General features: G+C 54.0%; 1 protein-coding gene across 1 annotated transcript; it reads left to right on the forward strand.

Annotated features, from left to right (window-relative positions):
• Positions 1–1,747: 1,747 nt before the first annotated feature.
• On the forward strand, positions 1,748–12,745 carry RPS6KA4 (ribosomal protein S6 kinase A4). Its single transcript, XM_032414785.1, has 17 exons — positions 1,748–1,883; positions 1,991–2,062; positions 2,755–2,973; positions 3,066–3,181; positions 3,731–3,838; positions 4,066–4,146; positions 4,236–4,339; positions 4,436–4,586; positions 6,864–7,028; positions 9,181–9,312; positions 9,461–9,594; positions 9,690–9,783; positions 10,271–10,444; positions 10,525–10,719; positions 11,080–11,239; positions 11,442–11,605; positions 11,870–12,745. Exons 1-17 carry the CDS (start codon positions 1,829–1,831, stop codon positions 12,062–12,064), a joined length of 2,319 nt encoding a protein of 772 aa, XP_032270676.1. The 5' UTR covers positions 1,748–1,828; the 3' UTR covers positions 12,065–12,745.
• Positions 12,746–26,953: the final 14,208 nt, after the last annotated feature.

Raw genomic sequence — 26,953 nt, forward strand, 5'->3', positions numbered from 1 at the left:
CTAGTGGTGGTATCCAGGAGTCCCAAGGCACCCACCATGTACACAACCGAAGTCTGTGTGGGCTGGGGTCCGTGCCCATTGGCTTCCTCACCCTGCCCAGGGCGGCAAAGGGCTTTCTTCGAGGGACGGGCTAGTCGGGCTCACTTGGATGTCCCAGTGGGGTGGGGAGGTGGGGTTCTGGGTAGCCCAAGTCTGGGCTCCGCCTTTGCTTAGAAGGTGGGGTCTGGGCTCCAGTGAAGCCCCAGATGCTCCGCCCCCTCCCTCTTCCCTCCTTTTACTTCTTGCCTCATCCTCTTTCTCCACCCCTCTAGGGTTGAGCTCCTCCCCAATGGGTTCTCAGCCCAGTGGGATGTCACCTAGTGTCACGGGCTTTCATGGAGGGATAAAGAGGTGGGAAGGACACTGGTCTCTGACCAGCGCTTCCAGAACGACGCCCAGGAAAGGGGCAATTAGGCTAGGTGGCAGGACGTGAGTCAAGGCACCCAGGGCCGCCCAGGGTAGGGTGGGGCTGCCAGGGCTGAGGTGAGGCAGCCTGAATCTGGGGGTGGGCAGAGCTGGGAGGGGTGGCCAGGCCAGCCTCCCCAGGGTGACCGGCAGCAGCCTGACTCATGGGGTTTCCACAGCCCCCCTTGGGGATAACTGACGGCTCTGCTCTCCTCTCAGCCCAAGCTTCAGAGTGTGGTGAGGTGGGAGTGGACCCCCGGCCTCCAGCAGGGCTGAGGAGCTGAAAGCCCCTCCCCATAGGCCTCAGCCTGGGGGCTCTGATGGCCACCCTGCTCTGTTGGTGGCTCCTGTCAGTCGTCAGGGAGGCTCTGGAGGACAGGCCAGCCAGGGGCCCTGGGCCGGACCGTGAGAGGAGGCCCCCTGTGAGGTTACTTTGGGCTCTGTGCTGGGCTTGGGGACGACGGGACAGAACCACGTGAGAGGTGCGTGGCACTGGTTGGGCTGCGAAGGGTGGCTGGGGGCTGCCGTGCTTCCACAGGTCCACTCTGAAGAGATTGGTCAGAAAATCAGCCACCCCTCCTGTCACAGAGTTGGGCTTGGCTCCAGTACCCTCTCAGCGCCCCCTGCAGGTGCTCCCTGGGCAGGCGCTGCCCAGAGACAGGGTGGTCAGGGCCCCTGAGCCCCCAGGCCCTCCGCTGCACAGGCAAGTCCACACTTGAGTGAGAGGTGCTGGGCCGAGGCTTCCAGGGCAGCACCTGGACAAGGGTAGCCCTGAGGCTTCAGGCTGTCAAGGGAACCTGCACATCCCCTCCCCCTCTTTGTCCTGGTCAAGGAGTGATCAAAACTGAGTGAGTGAATTGAGATCTCTGTGAAATCCCTCACTTTGGCTGGCGGCTAAGAATTGGACAGAGATGCATGGCTGCCCTTCGGCCTGGCACCCTGGAGGGGGCGGCTCCAAAGCTCCTCGGTGCCCCCCCCAGCCCCCTTGGCTTCCGCGGGCTTCAGCGGGCACCCGGGCAGACACCTGGCTCGGGAGTGGCCACCCAGTAGAGGCTCCAGGTTCTCCCCGGACCCCAGATGCGGCTCCCAAAGGGTGTTCCCAGGTCCCCAGGAGGGTCGCACGGGGTCCCGGAGCGCACAGCCCTGCCGCCGGCCCCGCGCGCCCGAGGGAGCCGGGCCGCCCCCACGCGCCCACCCGCCGCCCGGCGCTGTCACGTTCCAGCCGCCTGACTCAGGCCGCGCGGGGCGGGGAGCGGGAGGCGGCGCCGGCGCCCGCCTCGGCCCCCGGAGGCGGCACCAGGAAGCGCCCGCCCCGGCCGGAGCCGCCATGTAACCGGCGCCGCCCGGGAGCAGAGCCGCGCGGGCCCCCGGCGACCCGCACGCCATGGGGGACGAGGACGAGGACGAGGGCTGCGCCGTGGAGCTGCGGATCACCGAAGGTGGGGCGGGGGGCGGCCAGGGGGCGCGGGGCCGGGTGAGGGCCGCCGGGGCTGGGCCGGGAGGGGGGCATGCACTGGCCGGGCTCATTCGCCTCCTGTGCCCGCAGCCAACCTGACCGGGCACGAGGAGAAGGTGAGCGTCGAGAACTTCGAGCTGCTCAAGGTGCTGGGCACGGGAGGTGAGGACCCCCACCCCCAGGGCAGGTGTCCCGAGCCTGGTGCCCTGGGCCTCCCGGCGGCGCACCCGCCTGGGCCTGGGCCAGGCCTCTGGCGATGCCCCCCACCCTTTCCCAGCACGGCCCGCCTTGCCTGCCCCGCCCTGCCCTGCCAGGGTTTGCATGCCCACTCCCAGGGACATGCCTACTCCTAGCACTGCTCCACATTCTGTTGCTCCTCCCTGCAAGGTCCTCCGGGATTTGCCAACACCCTCCAGGGCTTGCAGCCCTCCCGAGGGATTTGCACACCTCCATATGCGAGCCTGGTCTCCTGCTTTGCTCACTCCCAGCTTTGCAAGGTCCCCGGCCTGGGTTTGCACATCCCTCCCCCGTCCACTTTGCATCCCCCTGCATCTGTCTGATCTGCCCCAGCTCTGCCCATGTTCTGCCCCCACCCTGCATGGCAAGCCTCCAGGAGTTGCACGTCTTCCAGCCTGGTTTGCACATCTCCTCCCTGCTTTTGTGGACCCTCCGGGGCTGTGTACACCTTTTCCTGAGAAGGCTGTGTCAGCCTTTTGCACCCTTGCCTCTCACTCCAGCTCCTTCCCCCAGTGTGCACACCCTCTGGGTTGGCATCGCCCCCGCCCCCGCCCCCACCAGTCCGCACCACCCTTCCGCTCACGGTCTACCCCTCCGCTCGCTCACTGCTCCCACAGCCTACGGGAAGGTGTTCCTGGTGCGGAAAGCAGTCGGGCACGATGCAGGGAAGCTGTATGCTATGAAGGTGCTGCGTAAGGCAGCCCTGGTGCAGCGCGCCAAGACGCAGGAACACACACGCACCGAGCGCTCCGTGCTGGAGCTGGTGCGCCAGGCACCCTTCCTGGTTACGCTGCACTACGCCTTCCAGACGGACGCCAAGCTGCACCTCATCCTGGGTAAGGGCGGGCACCTACCGGTCTTGGGGGCCACGGAGGCAGGTGGGGCCGCTCGGTCGGCGTTGCGTCCCAACCCCCATTCCACCCCCCAGACTATGTGAGTGGAGGCGAGATGTTCACCCACCTCTACCAGCGCCAGCACTTCAAAGAGGCCGAGGTGCGCGTGTACGGGGGCGAGATCGTGCTGGCCCTGGAGCACCTGCACAAGGTGGGTGAGGACCCGGCCTCCGGGCTCTTGCCACGGGCACTGAGGGGCCTCCAAACATGGCAGCCTTGAAGCGCTCTCTCTTGGGTGGTCTTGGTGGGGGCCGGGCCTGGACGCATCTGGAAGGAAGGCCTTAGCGCTGCCTGGGGAGGGGTCTCCCCCCCCTCCCAGCCCCCCTGTGGCACCTCCTCAGAGGGGCTTTCCTCCGACAGGGAACTCGGGGCTGCCTCCCGGGGCCACGCTCGCAGAACTTCCTCAAATGGAGACCTCATGCCTTGGCTCCCAAGGCCTTCTTGCAATGGGGCTCTTCACACAGGCTCTCCTTCCCTCTGGGGCCTTGGGGCCTGTTCCCATGCTGTCCTCCTTCCTTGCTTTTACATCGGAAATGGCTTTTGCCATCTGATGGCCCGGTGCCTGGGCCCACTGCTGCACCGGAGACCCCTTCTCTAGGGGGCTCCCCTTATCCCGAGCTGGGTCTTGGTGCCTGGGCACGAGCCGTAGGAGGTGGGGGTGTCGGGGAGGAAGCCTCAGCACTGCTCTCGCTCCCACCAGCTGGGTATCATCTACCGAGATCTGAAGCTGGAGAACGTGCTGCTTGACTCCGAGGGCCACATCGTCCTCACAGACTTCGGGCTTAGCAAGGAGTTCCTGACGGAGGAGGTGAGCGAGGGGCACTCTCCCTGCCTCCTGCACCCCCATGCAAGCCTCCGCCTTCCTGTCTCCTGCTCCGTGCCTGGCTCTGCGTTTTGGCCGCGCAGAGGTAAACAGGTCCGGGCCCTGCCTTCAGGAGGCGCTGCCCCCCTGTTCCAACCCTCACAAGTCCAGCGAGTCCTACTCTGAGCCTTGGGGACTGCTGGGTGTCCAAATGGGTCCTCTTGCCCTCCCAGAAAGAACGAACCTTCTCCTTCTGTGGCACTATCGAGTACATGGCCCCCGAAATTATCCGCAGCAAGTCGGGGCATGGCAAGGTGGGTTCGCGGGGGGGGAGTGGGTGGGGAGTGGCGGTGGGGTGAGGTAGGGGTGGCCACAGGCCCTCACCCTGGCTCTGCCCCGGCAGGCGGTGGACTGGTGGAGCCTGGGCATCCTGCTCTTCGAACTGCTGACCGGGGCCTCGCCCTTCACACTGGAGGGCGAGAGGAACACGCAGGCAGAGGTGTCCCGGTGAGCGGGGCTGGACAAGAAGGGGGGGGCAGGGAGGGGCCTGGGCAGGGTCGGGGAGGGGGCTCGCTGCCCCTGACGCCCCCCCAATCCTCCCAGACGGATCCTGAAGTGCTCCCCTCCCTTCCCCCCCCGGATCGGGCCTGTGGCACAGGACCTGCTGCGGCGGCTACTTTGCAAGGACCCCAAGAAGCGGCTGGGCGCGGGGCCCCAGGGGGCGCAGGAAGTCAAGAACCACCCCTTCTTCCAGGTGAGGTTCCTGACTCCCCCCCACAGCTCTCCGCACGCTACCCAGACCGGGCTGCTGCTCTGGGTTGGGGGACCCTGGAGGGATGATCTGAGACCAGCTGATTTCACCTGACTTAGAAAAACCGCCAGATAAAGCGGGTTTGTCTTCTCCATCTCTGGTGCAACTTGGAAGGAGTGTTCCTGGGGGAAAGAATTGTAGGTTCACTGACTGTCAGGGCTGGCAGGGACTTGAGAATGCCTTCGTTGGTCCTTTTACGGGACAGGTTCAGAGAAGGGAGGCGACCTGCTCCAGATGGCACAGGAAATGGTGTAGAGCTGGGGATAGATTGCAGGTCTCCTGTTGGCTCACATCAGTACTAAAAGTCACACTTAGGGCTCTCCGCACCCACCCAGGCATTTTGTTCTTTGTTCCAGCATTCTCTGTGTGCCTGCCATTCAGATGGACAGTTGGTTGGTCGCTTGGGTTTTGTTCAGTTGTTAAGAGCACGCACGGATTAGAGTGCGGTGCAGGGTGAATTCTGTTTCCTTGCGAGAGCTCGCTGGCTCGGGCGCTGTGCGTGGCCAGTGTCGTTGCCTCGCGGGACCCTGTACCAGTGAACGCCTGCTGTGTGTTGGCTCTTTGCTTGCATCATTTCATGTAACCTGCAGAAGCATTCTGATGGGGAAACTGAAGTTCAGAGAGGTTAAGTCATTTGCCCAAGGTCACACAGCCAGGACGTGATGGGGCTCAGATCCAAGCCCAGGTCTGGATGATTTGAAGCCTGTGCACTTCACTGCTGTGTTCTGTTTACTTGTGGGCATCAGATTAGCCACTTGTCTGACATTGTCACGGAAGTGCCCATTTATGAGTACTTATTGTGGGCCAGGCACTCGGTTACTCTTGCTATGAGTGCTATCTCCAATCTTCCCACCACGGTCCCTTGGAGATGCTTTCTGAGACAGGAATCTAAGTCTTTGTGGTGAAGTTGTCCCTTGGTGGGGGAAGGGGCTGGGCAGTGTCCCTTTCCTTAAGCGGATTCCTCAAACCCACCCTGCGTGCATGCCAGGCCCTGGGTTCTGGGAGTCGGTTGACCGGCAGTCATACTGGAGAGTCCCTAAGGTCTTCGAGGCCTGATGCTCAGAAGGGGTGTTCCCTGCAGTCCCCCTGCTCTCAAGACAGCCCCTTTGGTGATAGCAATGCTGAGGTCCTGGTACCAGACCCGGGGCCTTTGAGACCAAATCAGGCATCTTGGCTGCAAGTGACAAAAAGTCCTACTCAAAATGGTGATGTCCCTGGTATAGAGAGATTGGCTGCTAAGAAGAGAGAGCGGAGTGAACAGTGGTCTAAACAAGATAGAGGTTTATTTTTTTATTTCTGTTCTCATATAAAAGGTTGGCGGGCCAGGGCTGCTGTGGTGTTTTCATGAATACAAGCTCCTTTCTTCGTTTTTTTTTTTAACTCTCCTCCATTCTTAGCATGTGGCCTCCAGCCCCAGGGTTGCCTCGTGGTCCAAAATGGCTGCTGGAGCGCTTGCCATTTAGGCTGTCATCTAGGCAGAAATCAGGAGGAGAAAGGAGGGGAAGGGCAAAATGGACACATGCCAACTGTTCACCCTCCTCTTGAGGTTCTTTCTCTGGATTCTCACAATTTTTACTTACAGGTTATGGGTCGCCCCTAAGTGCAAGGAAGTTTGTTAAATACTGGCTTTTAGTTGTGTACATTGATTGCTTCCTATGATAACACTGGGGCTATGGTACTAAGGAAGACAGGGAATATGGAAGTTGGGCAGGCAACAAACAGGCTCTGCCATCCTAGCTTAAACTTAAAAAGGCATGTGTTAGTTCCCGTATGTGAAAAGTCCAAGGAAGAGTGGTCTGCCCTCAGGCAAGGCTGCATCCAGGTGTTGGATTTATGTTTTTAAGAATTTCTTTCTTTTTCTCTTGGGTGTTCTCCATGGGGACTTCATCATTAGACCCCGAGGGGGTCCCCAGCAGTTCCAGGCCCATGTCCTTCCAGATTTAAGTGCAGTTGGAGAAAGATTTGTTTTGCATGCCAATGCTAACAAAAGTCCCAGAATTGACTGAGTGTGGTGGAGAGATGATTCTCTAAGGGAAATAGGGATTCTCTTATCAAAGGGAGAAAAACAGAAGCCAGGGAGGCAGGGAGAACAGCTTTCCAGCCAAATGCCAGAGAGACCCTTGCCTCACTGAGGAGGAGCTGCCCAGTCAGGGTGGCCTGAGGGGACAGGGGTTTTCACTTCCTGCCCTTCACCCCCAATCTCTCATTCCATTTCTCCAGGGTCTGGATTGGGCTGCTCTGGCTGCCAGGAAAATTCCAGCCCCATTCCGACCCCAGATCCGCTCAGAGCTGGATGTGGGCAACTTTGCAGAAGAATTTACTCGGCTGGAGCCTGTCTACTCACCCCCTGGCAGCCCCCCGCCTGGGGACCCTCGCATCTTCCAGGTGAGTGAGAGCTCACCGAACTGCAGGTGCCATGGAGACAGGATGATGCTGCTGCCACCCTGGACTGGGGCTGACTCATGGCCCTGCATAGGCCCTGTGTTCTGATCAGGACTCAGCATCCCCCCCAGACCCTGTCCACTGGTGGGGTACCTGGAGTTGTCAGTCACACAGACTGCCACGGCAGGGCTCGTCTTTGAATTACATGGTTTATCTTTAAATTTCATGATAACTTCCCTTCTACTCCATATATCTTTACTGTAATGTAAAGATACTGTTTTAACTATCCAGTTGCTTAAGTGGATAACTAGAAAGAGATGCCATGTTTATACTGTGGCTTTGCGTGTCCCTTGGCAAACCATATCACATGTGTGGAAGCACAGGCCTCCTCCACTCAGTTTTAGAAGCTTAGGCTTGTTGGGCAAGGTCAAACTGCTTGGCATTCAGGGTCCTGCGTGATGCGGTCCTCGCTCAGTGCCCTAGCCTCAGTGCTCACTGTTGTCCCACTTGGTACTCTACCACCTACGAACAGCTCAGAGGTTCCAGAGCACACATCTGTGCCTTTGCACATGCAGTTCCCTCCACCTGGAGGACCTTCCCCATAGCTGCCCACCTGGCACTCCCACTCACCTTTCAAGTGAACCTCCTTGTGCGATGCTGCTCCTGTGTGAATTCCTCCCCGCCGCTCTGGTCCTGGATTGCCCTCTCCTTGTGCACTGGTCCTCTGGAGGTGGCACCTCCTTCTAAGCACCGTGTCAGGTTGTATCCTAACTGCCTTACTGGGACTGCCTCCCCTGGTCTGGAAGCTCCCAGAAGGCAGGGACTACGTTTAAATGCCCAGTGTGGGGGCCTGGCCTGTAGGACATGGTCCATAAATATGAAACAAGAACAGGCCAATAGCAAGTGTAGATGGGTCAGCCCCCCTGTGAGGCTCTCCCAAGTGATGGCTGTGTTGGAACAGCCCTCCACTGATTTATTAATTTATTTTAGAGAGCGAGAGAGTGGGTGGGGGGAGGGGCAGAGGCAGAGGGAGGGAGTCTAAAGCAGACTCCATGCTGACCGTGGAGCCTGATGCAGGGCTCGATCCTACCACCCCGAGATCATGACCTGAGCTGAAACCAAGAGTCCGATGCTTTACTGACTGCACCACCCAGGTGCCCCCATTATCTCACAGTTCTGAGAAAGTTCTTTCTTGTGAATCAGTGGTTACTTTCATTCATTCATTTATTTTTTTTATTTTAATTTTTATTTAACTATTTTATTATTTTTTAAAAAGACTTATTTTAGAGAGAGAGAGTGCACAAGCCTGGGGGTGGGGGGAAGAGGGAGAGGGAGAGAAAATCTCCAGCAGACTCCCCACTGAGCCTGGAGCCTGATGTAGGGCTTGGATCCCACCACCCCGAGATCATGACCTGAGCTGAAACCAAAAATTGGACTCCCAACTGACTGAGCTACCCAGGCGCCCCTCATTCATTCATTTAATGATTCAAGAATATGTGTTGAGTGACTACAATGTGCCCGGCACGGATCTGGGCCCCAGGGACGGATCGATGAACCTAACAGACAAGTGTGGAGTCTGCGTTCTTGTGCACAGTGGGGCTGTGTTTTTAGGAGAAAACAATTCGTCGTTAAACTTACCCTTAAGAATCCCTTGAATTGCCTCTTTGTCTTTCCTCAGTAGCCCCCCCTTGCAGAGGAGGCCAATGTTTGGTTTGAGATGAAGGCATAAAGACTTTTTGTATTCAGTGGGTGGATTTGAATTCTCATAAGCTAAGTGTGTGTGATGCCAGGCCACGGCCCTTTCATGCCTTGGGTCCATCGTTTTCTGGGTCACTGCACTGTGCTAAATGATGCCCTTGGCACTCAGGGTGGGGGGTTTACTGTGCTGAGAACGGTGGAGTCGCAGACTGGTGGGGGGACATGAACCCAAGTGATCATAGAACAAGGTGGAATGAAATGTCCACCCACCTGTGTGCACCAGCATACCAAAGCAACGTCCTCCCCCACCCACTCTGGTCCAGGGTCTTCCTCTGAGCCCTGCCCCTCACTGGGCCTGGGCCTTCCAGGGACTCACTCCATATGCACCTGCAGGGACTCCATATGCACCTGCAGCCCCTATGCCCATAAGCCCCCTCCACCCCCCTCCACCCCGCAGGGATACTCCTTCGTGGCGCCCTCCATCCTGTTTGACCATAACAACGCGGTGATGATGACGGATGTGCTGGAAGCATCTGGCGCTGGAGACCGGCCTGGCCGGGCAGCGGTGGCCAGGAGCGCCATGATGCAGGTGGGTGGGGCCTGGGTGGGGAGTTGATTCTGGGGTGTCTGGGCTTGCGGATTCCAGACCTGGCTTCAGCAGGCGCCCATGGTGTGACCGCGGTGAGGTTTGGAGGGGCTCCCTGGTGGGATCTCTGATGCACCCCCTTCGCCGCCAGGACTCTCCCTTCTTCCAGCAGTATGAGCTGGACCTGCGGGAGCCCGCGCTCGGCCAGGGCAGCTTCTCCGTGTGTCGCCGCTGTCGCCAGCGCCAGAGTGGCCAGGAGTTCGCGGTCAAGATCCTCAGCCGCAGGTGGGCGGGCCCGGGCTGGGCGGGGCTGGGCGAAGACGGCTCCGGGAGGCGGGGCCGGAGGTCGGCCCAACTGACCGCACCTGCCTTGCCCGCAGGCTGGAGGAGAACACGCAGCGAGAAGTGGCCGCCCTACGGCTTTGCCAGTCGCACCCAAACGTGGTGAAGTTGCATGACATGCATCACGACCAGGTGACCCTTTCTTGGGCTGGGGCACAACGCAGGGACTCAGGAGGCTGCTCTTGGAGGGCGGCGGGCCGGGGGGTGGGGGTGGGGGATGGGGGTGTGGTGGGCGGGGAGGCAGGCAGGAGGAGGGGCCTGAGGACTGGGTGGGTGGGGGCGCTGAGGGATGTGGCAGGCCAGAGAGGTGGGATTTGAGTGGAGTAGGGCAGGAGGATCGGAAGGCGGAGCTGAGGATGGCCAAGGGAACAGAATTTGAGGAAGACGTGGAGGGGGCTAGGATTTAAGGTGGCAAAGGGGCGGAGGCCCAGAAGGACGTGGGGCCTAAGGGTGGTTTTCGGGTGGTCTTGAGTTCCGGGCTCGAATAGAGGCGGGGACTGAGGCTAGGGGCGGGGCCTGGTCAGTGGGAGGGGCCCGGTGTGGATTGGACCGGGGAGGTCGGTAGGTAGGTCGGACCTTGACCCAGGTGGTGACCGAGGCCTGCCGCTCCGCCCCGCAGTTGCACACGTACCTGGTTCTGGAGCTGCTGCGGGGCGGGGAGCTGCTGGAGCACATCCGCAAGAAGCGGCACTTCAGCGAGTCCGAAGCGAGCCAGATCCTGCGCAGCCTCGTGTCGGCAGTGAGCTTCATGCACGAGGAGGCGGGCGTGGTGCATCGGGACCTCAAGCCCGAGGTGGGCGTGGGGCTTGGGCAGCCGGGGAGGGCTGAGGCGCGGCGGGCTAGTCTCTGACGGCCGCCCTGCCGTCCTCACAGAACATTCTGTACGCCGATGACACGCCCGGAGCCCCCGTGAAGATCATCGACTTTGGGTTCGCGCGGCTGCGCCCGCAGAGCCCCGCGGGGCCCATGCAGACGCCCTGCTTCACGCTGCAGTACGCAGCTCCCGAGCTGTTGGCGCAGCAGGGCTACGACGAGTCCTGCGACCTCTGGAGCCTCGGTGTCATTCTGGTATGAGACGGGGTCCCCGGGACGGTTCGGGGTGCCTCCAGCCTGGGGCCAGAGGGTTTCCTGATGCGGGCCAGCAGGGACAACCCCCGAGGCAGAGGACAGGGGTCATCTTGGTGGGGGTGGCAGGGTTTGCTCTGAGGCTGGGTTTAGGGGTCGTCCTAATACAGAGGCAGGGTTGCTTAGGTGCTGGGGTCAGGGCCCCCGAGTATTAGGGGTTGGAGGTCAACATCATCACGCATGGACCTCAGGAGTTACCCTCGTGGAGAGGGTGAATGGTTCTGTGGGTGGGCTAAGTCAGCCTCCTGGCCTGTCTTGGCCCTGCAGCCTGGACCGTTCTCACTTTCCCCCCCGCCTCCCCAGTACATGATGCTGTCGGGGCAGGTCCCCTTCCAGGGGGCCTCAGGCCAGGGTGGGCAGAGCCAGGCGGCAGAGATCATGTGCAAGATCCGCGAGGGGCGCTTCTCTCTTGACGGGGAGGCCTGGCAGGGCGTGTCTGAGGAAGCCAAGGAGCTGGTCCGAGGTGCGGAGTGGGGGGGGTGGGATGGGGTGGGAGGTGTCACCAAGGGGGGCGGCCATGGGGTCAAGGTGGGGCAGGGGTCGTCAGTGGGTTAGGTGTTTGGTCTGGGGGACTGGTCAGGGAGGAGAGCGGGGCTGTTGGGATCTCTCTGGGGCGCAGCCTCCACGCTTGGCCCCTCCTCAACCCTTCCCTGCCCTGCCTCCAGGGCTCCTGACGGTGGACCCCGCCAAGCGGCTGAAGCTCGAGGGGCTGCGGGGCAGCTCATGGCTGCAGGACGGCAGCGCCCGCTCCTCGCCCCCACTCCGGACACCCGACGTGCTGGAGTCCTCGGGGCCAGCTGTGCGCTCCGGGCTCAACGCCACTTTCATGGTGAGGGGCGGGGCCCGTGGGAGGCGGGGCTGGGGAGGCGGGGCCTCCGGGAGGCGACGCCCTCCGAGCCCATAAAGGTGAGGTGACTGAGTCCTGGCCTCTGGTCGGTGGCCACCCTGACCTTTGGGGAGTCTGGAGGCCAACGACCTGTTGGCCTTGACCTAGTGGGATGGGAGGGAGGATCCGGGATGGGGTTAAAGCTAGGATCTGGAAGTCGAGGCCCGGCGGGTGGTGGTGGGGCCCTCACCTCCTACTCTCGTGCAGGCCTTCAACCGGGGCAAGCGCGAGGGCTTCTTCCTGAAGAGCGTGGAGAACGCGCCGCTGGCCAAGCGGCGGAAACAGAAGCTGCGGAGCGCCGCCACCTCCCGCCGCGTCTCCCCCGCGCCCGCCGCCCCGGGCAGGGCCCCCGCCGCCAAGGGAGCCCCCAGACGAGCCAACGGCCCCCTGCCGCCCTCCTAGCCCCCGCCACAGCGACCCCTCCTTCCCCCCATAGGGGCTGTGACCTGGGAGCCTCGGTATCGGCCCCGCCCCATCCCCAGGGATTGCCCTTCCCTCCCCTTCCCCCCACCCCACTCCCAGACAGAGCAGAAGTATTTTTATAAGCAGAGAATTTTTTATGTCTTACCAGATAGAGTTAGAGATGCAGGGAGGGAGGGGCCTCTGCCAAGACCGTGCCTCCTCTGGCCGAAGGCACTTCTCCCCCAGGGGGCTGCTCCACCCGAAGGGCTCCTCCCCCGTTTCTCCATTCTCCGCACTGAGTTGCCACGGGGAGAAACTGGGACCTCTCCCCTGCCCTCCCCTGAGGCCCTGCTCTTGGGAGGGAGCGCCCCTCTAGCTGTCACTTTATGGACTGTCTGTGCAATTACGTCCACCAAAGACCTGTGCTGGGGGGGGGGGTGTTCAAGGAGAGGTCTCTGAAGCATTTCTGCCTCACTTTATGTCACCTGCTTCTCCCCTGTTTGGGGCGAAGGAAGGAAGTAGGCGACCCCTAAAAGGGGAGGCCCCTTCTCCCCCCCTCCCAACCCCCCTTGGCACAGCTGCCTCTGGCTGGGGGCAGGGCCTTGAGGGGCTGGGCTGGGCATCCGTAGTCACTGCCTCAGCCCACCCAGGCTGTGCCTTTGACTTTAAAATAAAAGTCCATCTAGTGCTGTGTGTGTCATCTGTGTGTGTGAGGAGGGTGTGCGGGGCAGAGGGCTTGGGGCAAATCCTCAGCCGAGGGGGCCTGGGGCCTCAGAGAGGAGGGGCAGGGCAGACCCTTCTGGGGAAGACCATGCCCTTTGTCCTTGACTTTTAGCCTGAGCAGCAGGGGGGTCAAACAATCATCCCAGCTGTGTATTCGCACAGCTCTGCCATGTAGCCTTTAGAATTCTCTTGGTTGTAAGTAACAGAACCTAAACTTACTTCAGCAGAGTGGGACTTTTAGGCCCTTACAACTATACTTTGCAGGGGAGACCCAGGCAAGGTCTGATCTGTACACAAACACATGATCAGGACGCAGTTTCTCAGTCTGAACTTTTTATTCTGTTTTCTTGGGGTTGTATCCTGGAGGATTTTCCTTTTGGCCCCAGGGTGGGTACAGGGTGCTTCGGGGGCTACGGACTGAAATAGGGTGATGAAGAGAGTCTTTGTTGTAGCATTCCCGAGGGAAATGCGAAGATGTACTCTGATTGGATGCACTGAGGTCATGTGTCCACGGTGGACCAATCGCTGTGTCCAGGGATGCCTTAGCTCTGGATCACGGCCTCCCCTCTGGAAGCTCGTCGGGCGAAGAGCAGGAGGAGGGCCGGGCGCTTAGAGAGAGGCCAGTTGGGCAGAGCTCGGTGCCTGTCTGCGAGGGACCGAGTGAGGGGAGCCGCCCATATTCGTGCTGCTCAGAGTGATCAGTGTGGCCCCGCTCCAGCTCTGCGATCCCAGCTAGGTGGTTGGGGCCACAGGGCCACTGTGGCCCCAGCATCTTTGTGGGCACCCGGGTCAGAGCTATTTGTATAGTGCAGAGAACCCTCCCCCAGGATTGCCTGGATAGTACCACTCTAGGTGTCTGTCTCTAGGCCTTCTCTTCCCATATTACCCCGTGGGGGCATCTCATGGTGGACCTTCCTATCTTGAGGTTTGCCTCTTACTGGGGGAGGTACCCGGAAGACATGAACCTAGAGATGCTGAAGTCCGGGCAAAGGCAGGCAGGCCCCAGGGGCAGGTGGGGTCCCGTGGGGCACATCCAACTGTGTCCCATCCTGAAGGTGTGAGAGAGGAGGGAAGGGCCTAGGAGCAGGTCCCCAGGAGAAGAGGAGAAGGGGAAAGCATCTGGAATTCTGAGTCTTGTGTTACAACTGTGGCATGAGCAGCTTACCAAACAGCCGCAGGCTTCCCCATTTTATTTTTTTTAAAGGGGGTCACATGACTGTTAAGATGAACTGGTGAATGAACAGATGTGACATTGTGGTCATTCAGTCATGAAGGATTTACTGAGATTTACTGAGGTCTTCTGATGCTCAGGGACGGGCCTGAGCACTCTACGTGGATTAGCTCCCTGACTCCTCACAATTAGTTTATGAGAAAAGCATCATCTTCATTTCAGAGATGAGAAAGGTGAGCCTCAGTGAAGGTCAGCACCTTGCTCGAGGTCACTCAGCTAGAAGTGCATTTGACCCCGGTGGGCTGATTCCAGAATTCCTTCAACCCCAGGAGTTCCACTGTAAAGATGGGCTTTAATTTTTTTTTTTTTTAAGATTTTATTTATTTATTTGACAGAGAGAGAGAGAGAGAGAGAGCACAAGTAGGCAGAGTGGCAGGCAGATGGAGAGGGAGAAGCAACCTCTCCGCTGAGCAGGGAGCCGGATGTGGGGCTCAATCCCAAGACCCCAGGATCATGACCTGAGCCGAAGGCAGCCGCTTAACGGACTGAGCCACCCAGGCGCCCCAAGACGGGCTTTAATTTTACCCCAATGCTGGATGTTTCGATTGTTGAAAACTTTGTTTCTATCATAAATGATGCTGAGACAAACAGGTTTGTACACAAATCTGTGCATTTAAAAGTAGCTCAATTGAGATAAGACTCATATAACGTATTATTTAAGAGCCCATTTAAAGTACAATTCAGTGATTTTTAGTATATTCAGAGTTGTGCAGCCATGACCACGGTCTAATTTTAGAACACTTTTCACTTCCATGGGCAACTCTACCCATTGGCAGTCACGCCCCATTGCCCCTCAACTCTCCAGCCCAAGGCAACCACTCATCTGAGTCCTGTCTCTATGGTTTGCCGGGCATACTTTGATATATATTTTGAAATATACTTTCAAATAACCTTTCATAAATATTGTACTGGCATATAGTCTCAGAAGCAGGATATGAAAATGGCCCATTTCATTCTATGCACCGAACATTGTCATTTAAAAACCTTTGCTAATTTGATGGCTAAAAGTCTCTCATCTTCAGTCTCCTTACCCTTTTATCCTATGTAACTCACCCTAAGAAAGAGGTCTTCTTGGCTTCATTTCATGGGTGAAGGAACTGGGGCTCAGAGGATGGGCCTCGGGGGGGAAGCCTGTTGGGGGAGGAAAGGGCTGCGGTTCAGGGCAATGAGCCAGCCTTGAGCTGAATCCTTCCTCTGCCCTGTGTGGCCTGACACACATTAGGGGAGACAGCTGTGACTTGGGTTGTAGGCTGGGCCAGGTGTGGACCAACAGAATGGGCGGGGAGGGGCTGGCCACAGGCGGGGAGGTGGGGAGGCCAGAGGCAAGCGATCAGAACCTGCCGTCTGGCAGCCTGCTTCTACACCTTGACGTTGGCCTCTCACAAGGCCAGCCTTATGTGGTTGTGGAATCAGGAGAGTGGAAGGGGCTCATCCTTCTGCACTGGGCCTCTATCCCCCTCGGAAAATGGCCTCAGAGAGGGGCATCTGGGTGGTTCAGTTGGTTAAGCACACGACTCTTGGTTTCAGCTCAGGTCATGATCTCAGGGTTGTGAGATCCAGCCCCGCATCGGGCTCCACGCTCAGTATGGAGTCTGCTTGAGATTCTCTCTCCCTCTCCCTCTGCCCCTCCCGCTGGTGCTCTCTCTCTCTTTCAAATAAATAAATCTTTAAAAAAAAAAATGGCCTCAGAGAGCAGGCTCGTGCCCCTGGCTTTGTTAATATGCTGATGTCCCCGAGAGGGCCTGACAGCCCCCCTATGCATTCACCTCCCCACAAGTCACTGTTAACTAACCACCGTTGCAACTGAAGTCAGGGTGCCAGTTTTTCATCCTTGCCCTGTGCAAGCACTGTTTGACTCTGGGCAAGTTGCCCCTCCCTAATGTTCCCTGGGGCTCTCAATAAGAATATTCCACAGAGGGGCGCCTGGGTGGCTCATTCAGTTAAGCGTCTGCCTTCAGCTCAGATCATGATCCCAGGGTCCTCGGATTGAGTTGGGCTCTGTGCTCAGCGGGAAGCCTGCTTCTCCCTCTCCCACTCCCCCTGCTTGTGTTCCCTCTCTCGCTGTCTCTCTCTGTCAAATAAATAAATAAAATCTAAAAAAAAAAAAAAAAATCCACAGTAATGGAGCAGGGATTGCAAACTGGTGAACTGCAGGCACAGGTAGAGACTTGTTTTTCTGGTGGGGGGTGTAGCACATGTTTTAAAATGAGAAAATGCATATGAAAGTCTGGATGTTTGACTTTTATTGAAAACTGGAAGGGCTCCCCGGGGCAGTCTTCCTGCACGGCCTGACCAGCCAGTGCAGAATCGTGTTGCCACCACAGAGAGGGCCTCTGCTTTCTAGTTTGCCACAGTCCCCACCACTCCCTATCGCTCACACCAGCTCTGTCGCTCATTTATCTCCTTGGCCTTTCTAGGTATTTGGGTTTGCAACTCTGGTATAACTAGTCTCCTTCCACATTCACTGCTGCACAAAAATGGGGTTTGTGAAGGGCAATGAGGCTCCTTAAATCTTTATTTGTTTGTTTCAAAATTTAAATTTAGTTTACATTTGTGAAGAGATATAAACTCATGATTCAAAATTCAAAGGCTACAATAAAGCACACAGTGAAAAAAATTTCCTTCCACACGCCCTGCGTTACCAGAGGTGCTGATGTTAACCAGCTCTTCTGTAATCCTGTGTGGGCATATTTCATGTCTGTCAGACTAACATATAATGTATAGGTGGGGGCGCCTGGGTGGCTCAGTCGGTTAAGCGTCTGCCTTTGGCTCAAGTCATGATCCCAGGGTCCTGGGATCGAGCCCCGCATCGGGCTCCCTGCTCCGTGGGAAGCCTGCTTCTCCCTCTCCCACTCCCCCTGCTTGTGTTCCCTCTCTCGCTGTCTCTCTGTCAATTAAATAAATAAATAAATAAAATCTTTAAAAAAATAATGTATAGGTGATCAAGAAAAGTTCCCCTTCATTGAATATTAATTTTATTTAAATAGAATTTATTTATTTATTTATTTAAAAATTTCATTTATTCATTTGAGAGAGAGAGAGAGACAGAGCACAAGGGAGGGCTGGAGAGGCAGAGGGAGAAGCAGGCTCCCTGCTGAGCAAGGACCCCCCCACCACAAGCCTGATCCCAGGACCTGGAGATCATGACCTGAGCCAAAGGCAGATGCCCAACCCACTGAGCCACCCAGATGCTCCTATTTATTTATTTTTTTAAAATATTTATTTATTTATTTGAGGGAGAGAGAGAGAGCACAAGCAGGGGTGAGGAGCAGAGACAGAGGGAGAAGCAGGCTCCCCACTGAGCAGGGAGCCCGATGTGGGGCTTGATCCCAGGACCCTGGGATGTTGACCTGGGCCGAAGGCAGACGCTTAGCTGACTGAGCCACCCAGGTGGCCCCCATTAAATGTTAATTTTAGAAAAAAAAATCAGGAAATACAAAAGGAAAAAAAGAAAAAATGAAAAACCTTTGGTGGCATTACTCAGAGATAATCTTGTTAGTTAACATTTTGATGCATTCACATCCAGATTTTTCTTTATCTTCTTTCTTTATATTTTATATTTATTTTTATTTTTTAAGATTTTATTTATTTTTGACAGAGAGAGAGCACAAGCAGGGGAAGCAGCAGGTGGAGGGAGAGGGAGAAGCAGGGTCTGCACTGAGCAGGGAGCCCGATGCGGGGCTCGATACCAGGACCCTGGGACCATGACCTGAGCCGAAGGCAGATGCTTAACGACTGAGCCACCCAGGTGCCCCTATATTTTTATTTTTTAAAGATTTTATTTTTAAGTAATCTCCACACCCAAAGTGGGGCTCGAGCCTATGACGCCAAGATCAAGAGTTGCTCGCTCCACAGACTGAGCCGGTCAAGGTGCCCTTAGATTTTTCCTTATTGATAGTGATTTTCAATGGATTTGGCACCAAAATGTAAATAAGTTACTATAACCTGTTTTAAATAGATTTGAATATCTATGCCAAGAATTATATTAAAAAATTTTTGTAGGGGGGGCCGTGCCTGGCCAGCTCAGTCGGTGGAGTGTGCGACTCTTCATCTCTGGGTTGTGAGTTCGAGCTCCACCTTGGGTCTGGAGATTACTTAAAAATAAAATCTTAAAAAAAAATTTTGGGGGGATATTATGATTTATTTAGATTTTTCTCTATTTTTGGCTACTTGGGCTGTTTTCAGTTTCTTGCTATTTTAAACAGTGCTGCAATGGGCATTCTTTTTTTTTTTTTAAGATTTTATTTATTTATTTATTTGAGAGAGAGAGAGAGAGAGAGAAACAGCATGAGAGGGGATAGGGTCAGAGGGAGAAGCAGGCTCCCTGTCGAGCTGGGAGCCCGATGTGGGACTCGATCCCAGGACTCCGGGCTCATGACCTGAGCCGAAGGCAGTCGCTTAACCAACTGAGCCACCCAGGCGCCCTGCAATGGGCATTCTTGTGCCTACATCTTTGCTCACCTATCCAAATATTTCCTTAGGATACATTTCCTAGAGGTGAATTAATGTGCTAAAGGATGTGCTCATGCATGCACATTTTAAAGGCTTTTGGTATATATGATCATACTGCCCTTCAGAAAGATCCTATCAGGGCGCCTGGGTGGCTCAGTGGGTTAAGCGACTGCCTTCAGCTCAGATCATGATCCTGGAGTTCCAGGATTGAGTCCCGCATCGGACTCCTTGCTCAGTGGGGAGTCTGCTTCTCCCTCTGACCCTCCCCCCTCTCATGTGCTCTCTCTCTCTCTCATTCTCTCTCTTGGATAAATAAATAAAATCTTTGAAAAAAAAAAAAGAAAGATCCTATCATTTTATATGACTCGCAGCAGCATGGGCAAGATCCAAGATACGCTGTCTCCTTGAAAATGAAACGACGCATCTCCCCAGCCCTGTGTGTCCTTGCCGGGTCGTCCATGTTTGTGTTGGCAGAGGTCCTGGAGGCTGCCCGGGGACCCCTTTTTCCCCTGCCTGGAGTCTGGCTGGGCTGTGATGGTTGGGGGGCGGAATGTGGCCCATGAGCAGAGTGATGGGAAGCCCCTTCCTCTCTCCCTTCTATGCGGGGATGGGTTGGGGGGTCTGTATGGAGAAGGTGAAGGGTGAGCCCCAGGGAGCACCCACCAGGGAGTTGGCATGCAGTGAGAGCAGGTGAAGTACCAGTGGGAACACCTGGGAACAAAGGGGCCTGGGTCTGCTTTGCCTCTCCAGTGAAATGGGGATAAAGCAGTACCCACCTGGGACAGCTGGAGGGTGTCCAGTAGGGTAGTGGCAAGGTGCCCGGCATACCATGAGCTCTCCACAAACGCAGGTTAAATTGAAAAAGGGAAATGAAGAGAACCCAGAGAAAATCAGAATCGGCTCAGGCATGCCATCGACAGGGACCCATGTCCAGGCAAGACATCAGGAATGTTCTGCCCATCCTCTAGTGATCTGTAACTCCCTGCCTGGGAGCCCGCAGGGGCCCCCTCCAGCTTGTGCCTCAGCTGACGATGTTGTCCCCTCCCTGTGGTGTGAGGCCCACACGGGCACCCCTCCCCTGCAGCTCCCTGCATCGGGCTGGGAGTCGTCTGTCAGCTCTCCTGACTTGATGTGGTGTCAGAAACTTGAGAACAAACCAACCAGCTGGGAGTGGGCGGTGGTGGGAACACACCCTCGTGCATGTGAGCGCACAAATGTGTAAGCACGCGAGTATATGAGTGTGAGTGTGCGTGTGAGCACACGAGTGTGTGACCGTGTGAGAGCACATGAACGTGTGAGGGCACACGTGTGAGGGTGTGTGTGAATATATGAGTGTGTAAGTGTGAGTGTGAGGATGTGTATGCACTGAGCTTGCAGATGTGTATAAGTGTGTCAGCACAGATGTTTGGGTGTATGTGAGTGTGTTGTGTGTCCTGAATGTGTGAGTGTGCAGGTGTGTGTGAGTTTGTGTGTTTGAGTGTGTGAGCAAAGTATGCGTTGAGTGTGAGTGTATGTGAGTGAGAGCATGCGTGTATGAATGTGGGTGTGCGTGTGCATGTGTGCGTGCTCTTACTGGGCACTCTGAGGGAGGCACAGAGCCCACGGTAAAAGCTTTGCAGCAAATACTTTATTCTTTCAGTTTATCCCTGCGGGCTGCGCCTTACTAACCATGGGGATTTGTGGGATTCAGATTGGGACCAGGATGGATGGACTCCGGGCCCCGGTGGGGCCAGGCACGCCTTGGGCTGCAGACGTGAGCGAGAAGATGAAGTGGGGCTCAGAGCTCAGCCTCTGGGAGCCTGCCTGCCAGGGTCCAAAGCCCTCTGCACCAATTCTTAGCTGGGTCACCTCGGGCAAATTACTGAGCCTCTCTGTGCCTCAGTAACGTTATCTGTGAAATGGGGAGAATTCTACTTGCTACCTCCTGGGGTTGTTGTGAGAGATAGATGGAGTAAAACATGCCGAGCACTTGGAACATGGGCCAGGTGTCACCAAATGCTGGTGATGGAGCAGAGTGGCAGTTGAGGAGGTGGCAGGGGGTGGAAGGGTCCCTGGGGGTGAGGCAGGGGGTCACTGCCATCTAACGGGCGGACCCAGGCCGGCTCCCACATGACCGCATCTTTATGGAAAGAAAACCCTCCCTTCCTTGCTGATAGGGCGTATGGAGTCCAGACAGCAATTCTTTTCAGATTTCTGAAAACCTCCAAGGTAAAAGGACTTTTCAGCAGGAGAAACGAGGAGACTGACTCCATAAGGTCCACGTCCCAGCAGCCTTGCGTTTGGCAGCTGTCTTGCTGCTGATGGGGAAGGTGGGCGGCTGGTACCCAGCTGGGCTGAGTGGGTTTCCCTGAGGGAGGTGTGCAGCCACCAGGCCAGGGCCCCTGGGGCCCACTGCCTCTCTCCTGCTCCCCTCTTGGACCCCCCGTCCCTCTGACTCTCCCTGGGGTCCAGGAGACACTCATGCTTCGAGTGAGACTGTGGGATGGCCGAAAGCCCTGGCCAAGTGGCAGCCCAGGGGCGCCTCTTCCTGGGGGGGAGGTGTGGGTGGCTCCCTGGGCCCTGTGTGTCTAGCTGAATCCGAATTTCTGGGGTGGAGCTTGGAATCTGCCTTTGTCGCAAACTTCCCTGATGCACGCTCAGCATTTACAGCCATGGATCCATCGACTTCCCAAACTTTCCTGATGGGGGGAAGCTGAGGCTCACAGAGGGGAAGGGACTTACCCACAGTCACAGGGCTTCAGAATGGTAAGGCCAGGCCTCCTGATGCTCCCAGCTGGAGTTTTCCTCCTCATTGGGCCACGCTTTCTATAATGTGGAATTTTCTACAGGGACCCAGATCCAGTTTTATGGTAGATTTCAAAAATTGGCGTCTTCTGCCAGAAATTCAGGCCATATCGCCACTTTACTGGAAGGAGGGTATTCTTTGGTATGGGGGGGTTGCTGTGCCCCCTGCCCCATGCCCAGATCCTCCGCATGTTCCTTTCCTGCCCAGCGGGGGCCGACAGGTGCCTGGCAGGGACCGCTTGCCAACAGATGTCTCTGCAGACCTGTCACAAGGTGGACTGCCGGGAAATTGCTGGACACAGACAAGAAGGCGGAGAAGGTGTCTCTGAGCCCAGGGAACCCGGGTGGGCACTGACGGGTCAGCATGAGCGGAGACATTCCCCCCGCCACCGCCCCAGGCGGTCAAGGGTGCCAAGCCGACTCTGCTTTTCCAGGGGCTCCCTTGTCTGCTTCTCCCGTGGCTGAGGCTTGGAGGCTCACAGCAGAGGGTTCTCATGGGAGGGAGCCAGATCCAGAGCAAGTGTCTTTAGTTGCCTATGTTGAGATTTCCCTCAACAGCAACAAGAATAATAATGATAATAATAATAATGATGTCGCACCCATCTATCCAGTCTCATGCACGAGGCCCCGTGCTCAGTACTGTTGTCGCTTGATCAAACTAGTAATTGCTAGTGTTATTGGGCACTTGCCCTGTGCCAGGAGCCAGGTGCCGGGCCAAGCACTGTCTGTGGGTGATTTCATTTCACGAATAGGTTCTACATTATTTTTATTATCCATTATTGTTCCATTTTATGGATAAGGAAAGTGAGGCTCATAGACGTCAGTGGTCCAAGGTCACACGATGGCATCCGGGGATGCCAGCCCAGGAACCCAGGTCTCTCCCCTCTAGACCCTGGGCTCTTAATCACCATCTTATGGCCCCCCTTTAACACATTTCTCCCTAGCAGCTGTGGGTTACTTGCTTTCCTCTGCTGTATGTGTTAGCTTTCTTTGCGCCGAGGGTCCGGAGCTTGCCTCAGCTTGCAGAGCTCGAAGCACCATAAATACTGGCTCTGGGCTTTCTTTATGGGAGGCAGACATGCCAGTGGCCTTTTTGGAAATAAATTCTGTCGGTCATCATGTGGCGTTGCGGTGTCCCCCATCTCAGCTCGGCTCTCCATTCTGATCAACAGCTTAGTACCACAACGTGAAGACTCTGACCCAGAAAGACTAAAAACAGGGTTACAGAGTAAACTGTTCCAAGGAGGAAAACAAACAACACGAACAAAAGATGGATGAGGAGAAACAAAGTCTGCATGGCTCAGGAGACAAAGACCCTGAGGTCCCAGTAGACCACCAGCTGAGCATTAGTCAATTGGCTGCTATTTTAAATACCACTTAGCAGTGGCATATGATAGTGGTCTTGTTAAGGGGAACACCACAACACAGTATCACATCTCAGGGGCGGAATGGGCTGAGAACACTTGACACTCTGCCTCTTTTTTTTTTTTTTTTTTTTTTGCTGCCATAATCATTGTTAAAGCACCTGTGTCATTCTTATCTGTGTCCCCTCTCCCCACCCCCCAAGAAACCAGGTGAGAAATTAGTTTAAGGCTGTATTCCCTTACTTTCTTTCTTTCTTTCTTTCTTCTTTCTTTCTTTTTTTTTTTTTAAAGATTTTATTTATTTATTTGAGAGAGAGAATGAGAGAGAGCACATGAGATGGGGGAGGGTCAGAGGGAGAAGCAGACTCCCCGCTGAGCAGGGAGCCCGATGTGGGACTCGATCCTGGGACTCCAGGATCATGACCCGAGCCGAAGGCAGTCGCTTAACCAACTGAGCCACCCAGGCGCCCCTCTTTCTTTCTTTCTTTTTTAAGATTTTATTTATTTATTTGAGACAGAGAGAGAGCACAAATGGGGAGAAGGATCAGAGGGAGAGGGAGAAGCAGGCTTCCCGCGGAGCAGGGAGCCCGATGTGGGACTTGATCCCAGGACCCTGGGACCATGATCTGAGCCGAAGGCAGACGCCCAGGCGCCCCTGTATTCCCTTACTTTCTTCAGCTCACAAGAAAGTGCGTCCAAGGCTGTATTTGCTTACCCCATAGCCACACCCCTGTCTTCCTTTGACAACAGCAACAGAAGGCCTATGGTGTTGGGAGTGTCAATGGGTTGTTTTTTTTTTTTGTAGTTTTTAATTTTATTATATTATGTTAGTCACCACACAATACATCATTAGTTTTTGATGTAGTGATCCACGATCCATTATTTTCGTATAACACCCAGTGCTCCATGCAGTACGTGCCCTCCTTAATACCCATCAGCAGGCTAACCAATCCCCCCTCCCCCCTCCCCTCTAGAACCCTGTTTGTTTCTCAGGTCCATAGTCTCTCATGGTTCATCTCTCCCTCCAATTCCGCCCCCCCATTTTTCCCTTCCTTCTCCTAATGTCCTCCATGTTATTCCTTATGTTCCACAAATAAGTGAAACCATATGATAATTGACTTTCTCTGCTTGACTTATTTCACTTAGCATAATCTCCTCCAGTCCCATCCATGTTGATGTAAAAGTTGGGTATTCATCTTTTCTGATGGCTGAGTAATATTCCAATGTATATATGGCCCGCATCTTCTTTATCCATTCATCTGTTGAAGGGCATCTCGGCTCTTTCCACAGTTTGGCTATTGCGGACATTGCTGCTATGAACATTGGGGTGCATCTGGCCCTTCTTTTCACTACATCTGTGTCTTTGGGGTAAATACCCAGTAGTGCAATTGCTGGGTCATAGGGTAGCTCTATTTTTAAATTTTTGAGGAACCTCCACACTGTTTTCCAAAGTGGCTGTACCAACCTGCATTCCCACCAACAGTGTAAGAGGGTTCCCCTTTCTCCACAACCTCTCCAACATTTGTTGTTTCTTTCCCTGTCCATTTTGGCCATTCTAACTGGTGTAAGGTGGTATCTCAGTGTGGTTTTGATTTGGATTTCCCTGATGGCTAATGATGATGAACATTTTTTCATGTGTCTGTTAGCCATTTGTATGTCTTCAGAGAAGTGTCTGTTCATCTCTTCTGCCCACTTTTTGACTTATTTGTTTTTTGGGTGTTGAGTTTGAGAAGTTCTTTATAGATCTTGGATACCAGCCCTTTATCTGTAGTGTCATTTGCAAATATCTTCTCCCATTCTGTGGGTTGCCTCTTTGTTTTGTTGACTGTTTCCTTTGCTGTGCAGAAGCTTTTTATCTTGATGAAGTCCCAAAAGTTCATTTTTGCTTTTGTTTCACTAGCTTTTGGAGATGTATCTTGAAAGAAGTTGCTGTGGCCGATGTCAAAGAGGTTACTGCCTATGTTCTCCTCTAGGATTTTGATGGATTCCTGTCTCACATTGAGGTCTTTCATCCACTTTGAGTTTATCTTTGTGAGTGGTGTTAGAGAATGGTCGAGTTTCATTCTTCTGCATGTGGCTGTCCGATTTTCCCAGCACCATTTATTGAAGAGACTGTCTTTTTTCCATTGCATGTTTTTTCCTGCTTTGTCAAAGATTATTTGACCATCGAGTTGAGGGTCCATATCTGGGTTCTCTATTCTGCTCCATTGGTCTATATGTCTGTTTTTGTGCCAGTACCATGCTGTCTTGGTGATCACTGATTTGTAATATAGCTTGAAATCGGGCAACGTGATGCCCCCAGCTTTGTTTTTCTTTTTCAACATCTCCTTGGCGATTCGGGGTCTTTTCTGATTCCATACAAATTTTAGGATTGTTTGTTCCAGCACTTTGAAAAATGTCATTGGAATTTTGATCGGGATGGCATTGAAGGTATAGATTGCTCTGGGTAGCATAGACATTTTAACAATGTTTATTCTTCCGATCCATGAGCATGGAATATTTTTCCATCTTTTTGTGTCTTCTTCAATTTCTTTCATGAGTGTTTTGTAGTTCCCAGAGTATAGATCCTTTACCTCTTTGGTTAGGTTTATTCCGAGGTATCTTATGGTTTTTGGTGCTATTGTAAATGGAATCGTTTCTTTAATTTCTCTTTCTACAGTTGCGTTGTTAGTGTATAAGAAAGCAACTGATTTCTGTGCATTGATTTTGTATCCTGCCACATTGCTGAATTGCTGGATGAGTTCTAGTAGTTTGGGGGTGGAGTCTTTTGGGTTTTCCACATAAAGTATCATGTCGTCTGCGAAAAGAGAGAGTTTGACTTCTTCTTTGCCAATTTGAATACCTTTTATTTCTTTTTGTTGTCTGATTGCTGTTGCTAGGACTTCTAGTACTATGTTGAACAACAGTGGTGAGAGTGGGCACCCTTGACGTGTTCCTGATCTTAAGGGAAAGGCTCTCAGCTTTTCCCCATTGAGGATGATATTCGCTGTGGGTTTTTCATAGATGGATTTTATGAGCTTGAGGAATGTTCCCTCTATCCCTATACTCTGGAGAGTTTTAATCAGGAAAGGATGTTGTATTTTGTCAAATGCTTTTTCTGCATCAATTGAGAGGACCATATGGTTCTTCTCCCTCCTCTTATTAATGTGTTCTATCACATTGATTGATTTGCGAATGTTGAACCACCCTTGCATCCCAGGGATAAATCCCACTTGGTCGTGGTGGATGATCCTTTTAATGTATTGTTGGATCCTATTAGCTAGGATTTTGTTGAGGATTTTGGAATCCATATTCATCAGGGATATCGGTCTGAAATTCTCCTTTTTGATGGGGTCTTTGCCTGGTTTGGGGATTAAGGCAATGCTGGCCTCATAGAATGAGTTTGGAAGTTTTCCTTCTGTTTCTATTTTTTGAAACAGCTTCAGTAGAATAGGTATTATTTCTTCTTTGAATGTTTGGTAGAATTCCCCAGGGAATCCATCAGGCCCTGGACTCTTGTTTTTTGGGAGGTTTTTGATCACTGCTTCAATCTCGTTACTGGTTACTGGCCTATTCAGGTTGTCAATTTCTTCCTGTTTCAGTCTTGGCAGCTTATAGGTTTCCAGGAAGGCCTCCATTTCATCCAGATTGCTCAGTTTATTGGCATATAGTTGTTGATAATAATTTCTAATAATTGTTTCTATTTCCTTGGTGTTAGTCGTGATCTCTCCCCTTTCATTCATTATTTTATTAATTTGGGTCCTTTCTCTCTTCTTTTGGATAAGTCTGGCCAGTAGTTTATCAATCTTATTAATTCTTTCAAAGAACCAACTTCTAGTTTCATTGATCTGATCTACTGTGTTTCTGGTTTCTAATTCATTGATTTCTGCTCTAATTTTAATTATTTCTCTTCTAATGCGTGGCTTAGGCGTCGTTTGTTGCTTTTTCTCTAGTTCTTTAAGGTGTAGAGTTAGTTGGTGAATTCGGGATTTTTCTATTTTTTTGAGTGAGGCTTGGATGGCTATATATTTCCCCCTTAGGACCGCCTTTGCAGTATCCCATAGGTTTTGGACCGATGTGTTTTCGTTCTCATTGATTTCCATGAATTGTTTAAGATCTTCTTTGATTTCTTGGTTGACCCAAACATTCTTGAGCAGAGTGGTCTTTAGCTTCCAAGTGTTTGAATTTCTGCCAATTTTTTTCTTGTGATTGAGTTCCAGTTTTAGAGCATTGTGGTCTGAGAATATGCAGGGAATAATCTCAATCTTTTGGTATCGGTTGAGACCTGATTTGTGACCCAGTATATGGTCTATTCTGGAGAAAGTTCCATGTGTGCTCGAGAAGAATGAGTATTCT

The sequence above is a fragment of the Phoca vitulina genome, unplaced genomic scaffold (genome assembly GCF_004348235.1).
Source record: "Phoca vitulina isolate PV1807 unplaced genomic scaffold, GSC_HSeal_1.0 scaffold16, whole genome shotgun sequence".
In the NCBI taxonomy this organism is placed as follows: domain Eukaryota; kingdom Metazoa; phylum Chordata; class Mammalia; order Carnivora; family Phocidae; genus Phoca; species Phoca vitulina.